The sequence below is a fragment of the Bos indicus genome, chromosome 10 (assembly GCF_029378745.1).
Source record: "Bos indicus isolate NIAB-ARS_2022 breed Sahiwal x Tharparkar chromosome 10, NIAB-ARS_B.indTharparkar_mat_pri_1.0, whole genome shotgun sequence".
NCBI lineage: Eukaryota > Metazoa > Chordata > Mammalia > Artiodactyla > Bovidae > Bos > Bos indicus.
This window is the reverse complement of record NC_091769.1, coordinates 81,197,592-81,211,518: the sequence shown is the minus strand read 5'-3', so window position 1 is coordinate 81,211,518 and position 13,927 is coordinate 81,197,592. Positions and strand designations below refer to the sequence as shown.

The window sequence follows — 13,927 nt, the reverse complement described above, 5'->3', positions numbered from 1 at the left end:
CTAGGGTAGGACCCCTGGGAACTCCCCAGGCACACCCAACCCCTCCACGCACAGTGCACAGACACTGATGGCCAGCTGTGCCAGAACACAGAGTGGGTAAAGCGAGCAGAGAGGGAGGAGAGAGAGGAGGGCAAAGGAGGGCAATGAACACAACGTAAGAAGGGAGAAATCAAAGGAAAGGATGCGCATGGGTGCATCCCTCTATTCCATACACCAGCTAATACTTCCACGGGCCTCCCATGAGCACTGTGCTGGGCAGTGCAGAAGGGAGGCCAACATCTCCGGGCACCTGGAAATGAGAACTCAGACATCCAGAAACACTGCTGGCAATGAGTGTGACGTCCTGGGGTACAGGGAGCAGCACCTGACAATGATGCGAAGTCAGCCCTCTGTGGACAGTTTTATGGGACAGCGTAACTGTACAGGCCAGAGACTCTAAAAAGTAAAGTTACTCTAATTTCTGAACTTCTCTGGTTTCACTTTCAGACAGTCAGTCCCTCAATGGGATTCTGGTTCAATATCAACAGAAGTTTCCACACAAATTAAAGAATAAAAAAAAAAAAAAAAAAACAAGTTAACAAGCAAGCGGAAGTTCCTGACCCTGCTGAGGAAGCCATCAGAGAAGGCATTAAAGAATGCCAGGTAGGATTTCCCTGGTGGTACAGTGGGTAAGAATCCGTCTTCCAAAGCAGGGAACACAGGTTCAATCCCTGGTCCATGAAGATCCACATGCAGCAGAGCAACTAAATCCACGCACTGCAATTATTGAAGCCCGTGTGCTTAGAGCCTATGCTCTGCAACCAGAGAAGCCACCACAGTGAGCAGCCCACGCACTGCAACTAGAGAGTAGCCTCAGCTCTGTGCAGATGGAGAAAGCCCACACGTAAGCAATGGAGACCCAGCACAACCAAAAAAGGAAAAAAGAATGCTGGGTATCCAAGCTCAAAGGACCCTGGAGAGCGCTTGCCCCTGAGCAAAGTGAGGGGCCTTCAGTTTTTGCTCTTGAGAGGTGGCGCACAGGCTGATCCGTGGGACCCCAGCTCAGCACCCTGCTCTCCGTACCATGGACCTCAAGCTGTGGAAAGACTTAAAACACAAACTTCCAGAGCTCACCACTGCTTAAAAGGGCAGAATAGGAAGTGGAGGGAGGAGATGCCCAAAGTGATGCCGCTGGGGCTCCCCAGGCCTGGCCCCTCCCTCTGTCGGATAGCTGGAAAGGACAAGAACTGGACTGGTGAAGGTAAGAGCCCAGCCAGCACCTTCTTTAATCATTTAACCTCTTCTCAGTTTTTAAGTTAGGCTGATCCACCTGCAGCATCCTACTTCTGACCTTCCTCTATCCCCAGCAGTTTGTGACCTCTCCAACTCTCTGTTCACATCTTATCAAATTTGCTCTGGAAAGGTCAAGTGGGCTTTTTTAGCCCAAGTGCAAATTGGTGGTTCTCAGAGTGTGGTCCCCAGACCATCAGCAGCAGTCCGTAAGAACTTAGTAGAAACACAGACTGTCAGGCCTTACCTGAGACCTGACGAATCAGAAACTCTGGAGGTGAGGCCTAGCAACCCAGGCCCTCAGAGGATTCGAACACACACTCAAGTTTGAGACCCAATTGTTCATATAATCTATAAGGGTCAGCTGGCTGCTTCTCTCACAAGCCGGTGACTCTTAGCTGGCACAGTTGAATGACCTGAACTTCAAGCTAGGAGCCCACGGAGCTGCCACTGGAGGAAGGAGGAACTTTCCAACTCAGCCTGTCTTCCCTTGCTTCTAGGTTCAAGACCTTGTACAAGAAAGTACACAAACTGCCCTTGAAGCTGTGACCAGAGGCTGGAAAGCACGAGCTTGGGAAGAAACATCTGGATGGTCCTGGAGGACCTTACCTAGCAATGAAAACACAACAAAACCTCCCTTTGCCAGCTCTACACTGCTGAGACCAGACGTCAGAAGGGACAATGGTGAGTCAAAGAGCCCAGGCCTCTTCCTGACTAGAGAGCTGTCATGACTCTGATCTGCCCAGATGCCATCCTACCCAGTGCAGGCTGCAGTATTTGTTCTGCAGGAAAACTGCCCTAGGCCAGACACTCAGGGAGGTACCTGATCCCACCTCCCTGGGGCCTTGCCATGGGACCTGCAGAAGGCAACAGGCACCAGCGGTGCGTGCCCTGACACATCCTGGGACACGCTGGGTTTCCATGGGGGTGTACCAGGGTGGGGGTGGGGCTGGCACTATGGTGCAGAATCTGGAGCCTCAGGTACCGCCAACTACAGCCTAAAGAGAACTCTGTGTCCAGGGTTAGCTTGTGCCTGGGTTAGCCTTCTGCTTCCCTAGCTGATGCCAGGCCCTCACTCCCAACAAGACTCTGGGGCTTTCCAAGAGGAACATGGGTCTTTCCAAGAGGAAGATTTCTAGGCTTCTCAAAATCCTGACTACAGCCACCTTGTCTGACATGACTACGTCAGTGGAAATTAAAAAAAATTTTTTAAAGGATCCCTCCATTTCTTCTCTCACCTTCTTTGTTCCCAGGAGTGAGGCAGTCTCACACTTGGGAGATCCAAGCTTTAGACTCCACAGATTTGGGCTTTAGATTCAAGATTTGGGGCTCTGTTGGAAACTTTAGTTTGATCTATACAAAGTGAGCTATTTAAAAGCCAGCCTTCTGCCCAGGGATGGATGAAGGATTAACCAGTTAGTGTTAACCAAGTGCTTCGAGCAATTCAGAGAAGAGATGCTCTCTAAAGGAAAAAAAAAAGCATTACAGTAATCCTTTCCACTGGAATAGACTTTTATGGTTTACCCAGAACTTTTACATGTACTAACTCACCTAATCCTATCATTCATAATGTTAATTATTCCTGCAGGGCCAGGGCTTTCTGTTACCAGTAACAGAATTCTGAACAAGAGGGACCACAAAGCTTCTCAAGTGCCTGACAAGGAGGTGCTGAGAGCAATAGCATGGAGAACGGGTTCCTCTGCTGAAGGTCTCTCATAAGAAATTTGAGACACGGGGACGTCCCTGGTGATTCAGGGGTTAAGACTCTGTTCCTCCACTGCAGACGGCAGGGGTTCGATCCCTGGTCAAGGAACTGCATCCCAGGTGGCCAAAGCGGAAACACATCTCCACTAGAAGGCACGACGGTTCTCTGTACTTGGACACATCAAATCACAGGAGAGTCCTCACCCCAACAGCTCCAGGCACTGGCCGGATACCAGCTGACCAGTCTTGGATACACTTGCATGCCCATGGCCAGCCGCTCCTCCCCTCTCCTCCCTTCCCTTCTCAAGCCTGAGGAAACTTCCCCATGGAATTCCTGATGTGGGACCCCGTGCAGTGCACCAGACTGGCTGAAATAAGTCATTCTTGTCAGGCAGGCCTCCCACGGGCTGGCTGGGCAGACGCAGAGGATGAGGGACCAGCCTGGAGGGGCGGCCTCACTCAGCCAGTCCCTTCCAGTCCCCACAGGCAAAGAGTCCATTCTCCTCCCTATCTTCTCCATGGACTTGTACAAAAGCAACACCCTTTTCCAGTCCTCCTCATTTCTTTGTTTAGACTCATTCAACCCTTAATCCATTAACTGGTGTTTGTTTTTTTCTCTAACCTTTTGACCTTTAACACCAAGCTTATTCCTCCACCCTCTCCCTCCTCTACTGCTCTGACAACTCAGCTAGGAAGAGCACCTACCTGCCTCCACCAGCAGCATCTTACCCCTCTGGGTACTTCCCCCAAACTGTGCTTTTGGTGATGCTCAGCCCAACCTCTGAACTCTTAGGCCAAGGCTATGCTTCTTTTCTTTTTTGAAACCTTGGCTTCTAAACATACTCCACCAAAATAGAAGAGACCACTCACTCAACCAGTATGGTAAAGCAGCAAACGAGTTTAGAGGACAGAGTATACCAGACTTCCAAAGTTTCAACAGAAGTGATGCTGCAAGTTCCAAAGGAAGGAATAGCCCAGTGAGCCCAGCAGACACGAAACTCTCTCTCTCTCTCTCTACCTCTCCTCCCTCCAGACTGGCCCCGACAGGCTGGCTGAGGCATCACGTGACAACAGTGATGACGGCCACACCATAACCCCACGTGGTATGTACGTCATTATGTAGCAAGACTGAGGGACACTGAGAGACGTCTTAAAAATTACACAACACGCGAGCGGCAGAACCAGGGTTCCAACTGGCCCACCCGGCCCAAGAGACTGCATTCTTAACCTGACTATGCCATCTGTCTCCCCTATTTGCCTCAGGTCTTAGGTAGACTCCTCTCCCTCAGAGAGGCCTTTCAACCATCTGCACGTGAGCAGAGCCCTGCCTGTGGGTACTCCAGGGCAGCAATAGCGACCACAGGGAGTATTTTACAGAATTGGAGCCGGCACCATCACAACCCTGGCGGGAGCTCAACAAGAAACAGTGGACATATCAGAGTCTAAACCGCCCCGCCTGCATTCCTTCTGGTGTAGAGTCCTGTTCCTGGCTGTAGCCACCCGCCTCTCACGGGCTGACCATGAGGATCGACTACATGTGACAACTTCCAACAAGAGCCAGTCCAGTACCCAGTTCCTGAAAGTCCTCCAAGGCATTACCTATCTTCAGCTGCCCCACCCCACCCCGGCCTGCCTTATATCATCAACACACACTTGCTAAATGAGTTGATGTCGCTTACGAAAACACGAAACCCAATCTGTTCCATGGCAACCCTGGGTGTTAGGGTCTGGAACAAGTCCATGGGGTTTGTGTATCATGATCTGCAGACAAAGGGTTCAGGTTCCCCAAAGCAGGAATTCCCCAGAAGCCTTAATGAGCTGTCTAGTCCCTTCAATAATCAAAGATGGTCAAGACCCTCGTAATCGGAATCCTGTTCATAGGGAAAACTCTCTGACATTCTCCAAAGAGAAAGGGCTGAGACCAAGAGCTCCTGCTTATACCATTCAGCAAATACACATGTAGCCTAACTCTCCTTCCCTCAGACCTTATTTATTCTAGTAGTAAGGGGATGGGTGCTGTCTCAGAGGAGCTGACTTTGAACTGCATCTTAAAGGATGAAGTGAAGGGAGAAGGGGAGGGAGGGGAGACAGCGGGCTTCTAGCTACAGGAAATCTAGCCACTGAAAGAACAGTGTAAAGACAGGCTTGAAGGTTCTAGTGCTCAGGGAAAGGGGAATAAGGAGTCCCCTCAGCCTCGACTTTAAGGACAGAGGTAGAGGGAGCTGTGGACGGGGAAGGGAAGCCAAATCCATCCAGCTGCCGTCTCCCTCTCCAATGTCAGGGTAAGTTTAGGGCCAGCACGGTTCGCACATCCATTACTGCACACGACGTCACTCCCACATGTAATGAAAGCCTACCTCTCCTTGCTCCTTGTCACCCAAGGGAACCCTCACTGGGTTCAGAGACTCTGGCTCAGGCTGAAATTTAACACACTGGATGATGAACTCGTCTGGGCGGCCTGCCCAGCCCCACTCCCTTCCTCTCAGAAGACCCACCCCCCTACATTCACCCTCTAAAGCATGAAGACACTTCCACATCCTTCTCCACTGCCAGGAAGGATGGAGAGAGTCTTACGGGGAACCATTGATTAGGCTGCTGCTGCTCACAGGGCCAGGGACTCGCCCTGCCTGTCCTCACACACAGGACGGACCATGACCCTGCACAGGGCTACCAGGAGTGACCCCTCCCACCCCCACCTCCCCAGGACGATCCCTGGCCTGGTTATAACAAAGTACAAAGGACATTGTCCCTGACTTCAAGGAGCTTATGTGCAAACTTTCATAAAGCCAAGAAGAAAGAACATGAACTAAGATTAAGTTCCACTGCATGATGGGGACAAATCAGAGGGCCACACAATCCACTGATGTCACCAGCTAACTTCATAGGCCATAAGTGAGCCATCTGGAGCAAGCATGCATCGTCATCAGGAGCCTGAGTGTGGCTGCACTGGGTCCTCTGCAATCTAGCCTCCAAAGTAATGAGACCAACTGGGAAGCAGAAACATCCAAGGCTCCTCTCCTGTTGGCCCCGCACCTCGAAGTGTCGAGATAGGTGCTCGGCAAATATTGACAGGTGGCTGCCCACGCCCTGTTTGTCCTTGTCTGGTGCATGACAATCCCAACAACATTCTCTTACGCCTCCCACTGCCAGAGTCAACAAGGCTGAGCTGTTGGAACTCAAGCCAGTGATAATAAATACACAGGTCCCGCCTTCTCCCAGGGAGACCTGTATCTACTGAATGTGAAGAACTGATAGTCAGGACATTTGTATTATATAAAGTGTCACTTGCTGGCTACTCAGAGTAACAAAGGCCAGAGCCAAATTATTTTACAATCTTGCAGGAGTTCTTGGCCATAACTTCCTGAAACACATTTCCCCTCCTTGGCTTAAACAGCTAAAATACTTTTTGTGAATTTGAGAAGAAAAAACGCTGTGCAAAGAATAAACCTTGAAGAGAATCTGTTTATCTTCTCTGCACTACTTCCCAGAATTCTGAATGATTAAACAGTTGTACTTTTAAAAGATTTGGCTACTGGCAAAGCTAACAAGTTAAAGCAGTTAAAACGGGGGGAAAACCTTGTCTCTAGGGAAACAAGTGAACCTGGGTAGGACAAAGACTCTTACAAAAATGAATGCTGTCAAACACAGCTAAGGAAAGTAGGAGGAGGCAAAAGCACTACCAAAACGGAGAGACGAGAGGAGAGTTCTTAATTTTTAATTCCATCTTGTATTCTCCTAGATGTGTTTAGAAATTCTGTAGAATATAACCCTGCTTTCATATCACTGTGCTGATGAAATACCTCTTTAAAGAGCAGACCCTTGGGGGACTTCCCTGGTGGTCCAGTGGCTGAGAATTCACCCTGTAATTCAAGGGACACAGATTCAATCCCTGGTCAGGGAACTAAGATTCCCACATGCTGTGGGCAACTAAAGCCCCTGAGCCACAACTGAACCTGACTGCCACAACCAGAGAGCTCATGCACTCCTCAGAGCCTGTGCTCCGCAACAAGAGAAGCAACAAGGCGGGCCACAACTAGAGAAAGCCACGTACCACGACGACGACCCAGCACAGTCCAAAAATCAAAGAACAGACCTCTAGCATTCTCATTTTGTTAAGGTTTCAAAAACCCTCTGGACATTCCTAACAATGTACCTAACAAAAGTACCAGCAGCTTTGAGGGAATCCCGGCTCTGAGATGCCAACAAGACAGCCTCACTGAAGGGAAGGACTGACTGTGAGATGACCCAGCTGACTCTCAGCCCCAGCACTGCAAAGGGCCACGGCTGCTCTTTTCTGCTTGGCTTCACGTGTGAGATGCCAACAGGCGGCATTTGAGAATCAGGGGCATGCGAACTGGGGAGAACTCATCCGTATGTGTCTAAATATACTCAGGATGCTGCGCTAAACTGAATCCAAAAGAATCCAAGAGACACGGAAGAAACAAGGAGCACCTTCCAACAGAGCTAATCAGCTGTGGTGTCAAAAGTGCAGACTGGTATCAACTGGTGCTAGAGTCTGGTCCTCACACCTGGCAATTACTTCTCTGTACGCCAATCAATGTCCTAAGTGCTTCGTATGTACCATCTTATTTAATCCTCACAACAATTGTATGAAGTAAGATTATCTACTGTCTTCCCTATTCCAGCGAAATACCGACAATGAGGTCAGCAAGATTATCCAAGGTAAGGCAGGCAGTGAGGCACCGAGGCAGTACTCATCCTCTTCGTGGAGAGTTCAAACTGTAGGCTGGCTTAAGGTGAGCTGGGTAAACAGGGCAGGGAGACCCAGCAGCAGGCATCCCTCTCAGTCACAGCACACTGCGGAACAGTCGTCGCTAAACACTGCCGTTCCTCTAGGCTCCAAAGCTGAACACACGGCGGCCAAGGTCACTCCTGATCTGGCCACAGTCCAGGCAGCTGACTACACCAGTATCAGCCACCTGGAATGGGAGGACTGCTCACACCCTCGTAGGTGCTGCTGGGGTGATGAAGAAGAAAGGAATCTCCCAGTCGGTGAGAGGTGGTGAAAGAATTCATCTACAAACCTACCTAGAACAATTAAAGACTGAGCACTCACCTAGTTTTTTTTTTTTTTATTAGCACCCTGTGACCCTCTTTTACAGAAAGATGTGGGTAAGGATAACCTGTAAGCTTGTAATTAAGGACCAGAGTAGTGGGGCACCTTTGTTTGGGAGGTGGAATGTGTGTTTAATGAGGCTTTAACCCAGAGGAGAGTCACTGAGGTGTTCAGTCTGGTAGACTTGTGGCTTGTTTTGTTCGGAAGTCACAGTGCAAAGCTCATACCATGCACTGGCGGTGTTCTAATCATGGCACAACAATCAGCAAGCAGAGGGCAATTTCTCAACATCTTTTCATGATGCCAGGGTTCAGCCAGCTCTATAATGACCCACCCAGCCTCCTACCACAATCCCCAAGTCTTTTTATAGTCACAGGTAATTACACCATGGAGAGATTACATCACGTCCTCAGCATGGTTGGCAGCTGACAGGAAGATGCTCTGCGGATGTTTTGGGAACTTCATTTAGCAAACAATTTGCTGTGGTCCCTATTGTTCCTTTCCAAAAATAGAACTGCCTTGGCAAACCCTGTGCCTGAACTGGGACCCAAACAACCACGGGTCATTACAGAAAAGAGCAGAGACAACCACAGAGGCAGACAGGGTAACCCAGAGATGACTCCTGCATCTTTCATCCAGAAAGGAAAACAGATGGTGTCTCTCTTCCTCTGTCAAAGTTATCCTCTGAAGGATGCTGATCTGAGCGCTCCAACAGAGAGCAGTACAAGAAACAGGTCTCAGAGAAGCCGGCCACTCAGCAGAGGTAGTGTGGTTCTCAGCAAGAGCATGGGCAACAGAGTCAGACAGACTGGGTACAAATCCCAGCCAGCTTCCCCACCTACAACTGTCTGCCGCTTACCGGCAGTGCAAGTTACTGAAACTCCCTCGGCAGTGCAAGTTACCGAAACTCCCTTGGCCTCGGTTTCTCATTTGTAAAAACGTTACAGGACCATGTAGATCACGGGCATTCTGAGAGCTTTTACGTGATACCACGGAGCCTGACACGCAAATGATGCTCCGTACACATCACTTCCCTACCTGTCCTCTCTTCCCAGCTCAGTGTGTGTTACCTCGGACTCCAAGTCCCTTCGGAGACGGTGAGGTGAGCCAGGGCCACCTGCCAACATCTCTCTGCCAGAGTGATGCTAAGGGCCAAAGCCACACCATCCCCCTGAGAGTCGAGCTCTCAACATTTTCCATCTTCAGTGAACACTAAGCACCTAGCTTTATCACTCTGCCTTCCTTGCTTTAGGTGCTTGTTTGATTTTCAACACAGCCATTAAGTGTCACAGCAACGGAAAAAAATCAGAAACAAAATACTAAGTTTTTTCAATAAAATTGCTCAGAACAGGGAGAGAATGGAAATTAAAAGCTTTTTATACAAGTCAGCAAGGCAGCTGGCTTGGGACCATCCAACTATGCAAACATGGAAGGCGAAAGGGATTCTGGACGGAATCAATCCTTCCTTAACTGGTCAGGTTTGACACTTCCTCCCAACCCCTTATCCTCAACCCAAGAAGTGACTCTGCATCTCCAGTTTTGTTTTGCTTTTTAAATATTTATTTACTTTATTTGGCTGCTCCAGGTCTTAGTTGTGGCATGAGGAATCTTTAGTGGTGGCATGCGGGATCTAGTTCCCTGACCAGGGGTCGAACCCAGGCCCCCTGCATTGGGAGCATGACCATTAGACCACCTGGGAAGTCTCTCCGGTTTTGTTTTTTAAAGACAGAAGAGGACGTCATCCACATGAAGCCTCCCGCCCAGAGTGACTCAACAGGAGGTCACATACCAAATCTGCTGTTGTTATTATTTAAAATTACACAGAGCACTTTATATGTCAAGCGCCTTCCAATCATTTTTATTAGTCCACACAACACCCACCTAACATCCTCAAGTGTTGTATTTCCGTTTTATAGGTGACACCAAGAGGTCAAGTGATTTACCTGAGGTCATACATACAGCAAGTTTCTTAAAGTCACAAGCAAAGAGACCTGGGAGAGGCTCCTACACAGCGGGGATGCTAATTCCTCTCCAGCCCAAGAAAGGCAAGTTGGGTAGCATGAGCACAGGCCTTCTTTTTAGACCTGGTCTTCCCCTGCAGACTGTGCCCAGGTATGAAGAGTAAGACACGCTTCCTTTTGCCACTCTGAAAAAGGGAACTTTCATTAACTCTCTCCATCTCTGCTAAAGATATGACCAAGGGGCAAGCTGAACCAATCCTCTGTAACCCTATCTCCATTATAACTCCAAATCGATGGCTGCAGATAAGAGAAACCAGGACAGAAAACTGAACTAAGGACATGACATACATCACTTTACGTAGAGCTTTACCCCAGAACTCTCAAGTGCCTCTTCATGATGCTTTTCTTCTAAACCTGAGCAATTACGACCAATACTAGGCATGCTCGTGGTATTTACAACCAGAGACTATGCAGACCAATCACCTCCAGAGGACGCCTGCTGACCTCTGCCCAGTGAGACTCTTGCAGTCATGTTTGTGCCAGGACACATGAAGATATCTACTAGAGCTCTCTGGGTAACAAGCATCTCATTATAATGCCTCTGGAATGGGTGTTTAAGAGCAGCTATAGGAACAGGTAAGAAATGCAGGAAGAGACCTTTCCTGACCTGAATGCCTTTCCTCGACTTCAGATTATCTGAGAGTCTTGGTTTCTTGGCAAGCTTGCCTGACACACCACTCATGCAGGCTCGGCCATACAGGTGTGCTCTGGGTTTCAGGCCAAGCTGTGGGCACCTCCTTCCACCAGAAACCACTCCAGAGAGGAAAAAATATCACAACTTGGTGCACTCGAACGAAGTAATGGTGAAACCCGTTCCCCTGTCTGCACCCTGCTCACGCCAGTACACAGGTTTTATGGGGAATAAAAAGACTGGGCGGAGGCGGTGGGACGGCAGGGGAGGAAGGATTCTTTGCAGATGGGGAGGGAAAGAAAACAACAGAGCCAATTTTCCCATCCCGGTCTGAGCCCACACTACAGACTTATATTTTTTCCATACTGGAGAATAATAATCCCTTTATCCAGCCAGTCTGGGACCATCAGTCCCTGATAATTGATTTCAGACCCTGAATGGAAGGCTGGGAAGGTGTGGGTAGCTGGAAAATGGGGTGGGGAATGGGAGGGTGGGGGGAAGCCCATAAAAGAAAGTGGTGGGGTACAAGGGATGGCCCGATGAAGCTAAAGAGGCCGAAGGCAGAAGCTCTGCCCTCACACAGCCATGGAAGGCCGGGACGCCTCCCCAGCGGAGCCGGGGAAGAGCATGCGTGCTGGTGCGCCAGGCACTGGGCGGGGCTCTGGTCCCAGGGCTGCCGTGAGCCCGACCCTGGGCCAGTGCACAGCCTCTGAGGTCCGTCCTAGCTCTGCCCAGTCCCTTCTTTCTTCTTACTCTGACAGCCACTCCATTCATACACATTCTTAGTGAGCATCGCTTGTTCTGGGCTGGGGGCAAGTTGGCAAACCTCCTCCATAAAGGGCCAAATATCTTAAAGTGTAAATATTTTAGGCTTTGGGCACTACCTGGTCCATGTCACTATTACCCAACTCTGTCATTATAGCACAGGTGAGGGACCTGAGGCTTACAGAAGCAGAGACTCGCTCTGGGTCACAGAACTAGTGAGAGCAGGACTGGGCCCTGAACACAGAGGATTCCAAAGTGCGCATCCTTACCTGCACATCACACTCTGAATCCTACACCTCGGTCCCATACGTGACTATGGCTAAGGGAGGGGGATGGTTAAGTCACCCCTGGTAGGCTCCTACACCCCCACTTCCGGCTGGCTCCCTAGGTCCCTTGGAGCACCCCTGCCCCCCAGGACTGGCTCTCAGCTGTATCGCAGGACCAGCACTGAAGCCACCACCCTCTGCTCTCCCATTAACTGCTCCACAAGCAGAGAATCCTCTTCTCCCAGCCTTTGGGAAAACAATGGTACTGAGTCTTCTCCTTCGCATACTCAGGCAGCAGGCAGGGGCTTACCTGAGGCAAGTCCGTCTCCAAGGAGGGTGCTAAGAATCACCAGGGGAAGGAACACTCCATGTCCCACGGAGGCCACGGCAAACGCTGAGGTGCTCTTTGGTGCTATCCTGCCATGGCACATCTTTTATCCGTCCAAGTTATTTTTAAAAGGAAAAATGTAAAAGCCAGAAGGAACAACTCTGAAGTCAGCCTCAGGTAGATTCACCTAGTTTAAAAAAAAAAAAAAAAAAGGACATAAGTGAAAGCTTTAGCCTATGTTAGTTATAATAGGCCTTCCTTTATGATAAGGGAAGCCTTGGTAACATACAAAGTTGAAAGAATTCTAGCAACTGAATCCCTACTGCCAGGAGAAGAGACAAGCATGTAAGTGGCTTTTCAACTCCTCCCTGGGGAAATGCCAAGGCCCATAGTAAGCTGCCACAGGCGTGGTTACCACCTGGGAGCCAGATCCTTGTGACGAGACAAGGAGACCAGAGCCGGCTCACCTGGGGATCCGTCAAGCTGGGTAAAGCTTTCAGAAAGTGCCCTGCTGCCTGCCTGCCGTGGGGGCTCCAGCAGAGAGGAGGAAAGAGATGGTTGTTCACGTGGAGAGTGTTGCACCCGAGTTTGCCTCTGCCTTTGCCACTGGACTCAGAGCAAGTTCAACTAACCGGAAAAAAAAGAGAGAACACGTGTCTAAGAGGGAGAAACCACCGCCTAGAGAAGGAACGCCACAGCCGGCGCCAAGAGCCCCTGGCTGGGCCTGCTCAACCACCAGAGGCTGCAGGAGCCCCTGGGGACCTGGCTCCCACCACCAATCTCAAAAATGGACTAATTACTCAAGGCTCACCCAACACACCTGCGCCCCCAGAGGCCGCATCTGTTGGCTTTATGGGACAAACACTGAGGGGAGAACGAGGCTTAACTGTTGACTAGCCTGACCATCCACTTTGGCTCACAGACTTAAAGAAGAATAGGAACCAGTATCTTTAAAAAAGAAAAAAAAAAAAAATCAGGGATCAAGACTTCTAAGGGTTTTTTCCCACTTGCTTTCAGGAAAGCAGAACGGTTGATCATATATTTTGATATAGATCTATTATATTTTACTTAACTCATTTGATATCATTTATCCTAGTTTATAAAAGATATTCCAAATATAAGGTTACACTTCCTCCTTAAACGCCATACACACCTCTTTCTCCAGTACAGGTTTATGTAAACAGATACGCGAGCCTGCCATCTACAATCATAATAAAGGATGTCCCTGAGGGATATCACCCAGCCCTGACTTTAATCCATGCATGAAGCCTTTGCTCAGGCCTACACAGCCCTTCTAAAGAGAGGTACCTTCTAAAGACAGCAATATGAACTGCCTTAGTCTAAAGGAAAAGCAACTATGAGGGTCTTCAATGAGCATGACCAAGGGGCTCACGAAGAGAGCTAGCCACTGGGTCTTCACTCACCACCCCTCAATGGTTGGGACTGTAGAGTCCTCTGTCCCCAGCTTTTACCCAGACTCCAACTTGGGCCAACAGGGATGGTTCATGGAGAGGTCTAGGGATGGAGTCTGCTAGTGACCCAAAAGGGTACACAAAACACGTGTGTGTAAATGTGTAAAAAGAGTTATGTAGCTAAGAATGGTAGAGTCAGAATGCCAGAATTCAAATCTCTTTCCTCTATTATGACTTGTGGCCAATTTACTTTCTGAGGCTCAGTTTTCTCATCTGTAAAATGGAGAGAGTAACCATACAATCATCTTCATAGGGCTGATGTAAGGATTCAGTTCAGTTCAGTCCCTCAGTAGTGTCTGACTCTTTGCGACCCCATGAACCTCAGCACACCAGGCTTCCCTGTCCATCACCAACTCCCGGAGTCCACCCAAACCCATGTGCATTGAGTTGGTGA

At 49.4% G+C, this 13,927-nt stretch overlaps 1 protein-coding gene across 9 annotated transcripts in view; it reads right to left on the bottom strand.

Annotated features, from left to right (window-relative positions):
- The window catches only part of SUSD6 (sushi domain containing 6), a 95,093-nt gene that overhangs the window by 39,761 nt on the left and 41,405 nt on the right, over nt 1-13,927 (bottom strand). For 5 of the 9 annotated variants that reach the window (XM_019969121.2, XM_019969123.2, XM_070797772.1 and 2 more), the window contains exon 2: nt 12,044-12,248. In XM_019969121.2, the coding sequence (XP_019824680.1) occupies nt 12,044-12,164 (121 nt within the window). In that variant the 5' untranslated portion in view covers nt 12,165-12,248. Of the gene's footprint in view, nt 1-12,043; nt 12,249-12,528; nt 12,689-13,927 lie in introns of those variants that run through there. The other 4 variants (XM_019969122.2, XM_070797770.1, XM_070797768.1 and 1 more) reach the window with 2 other exon arrangements.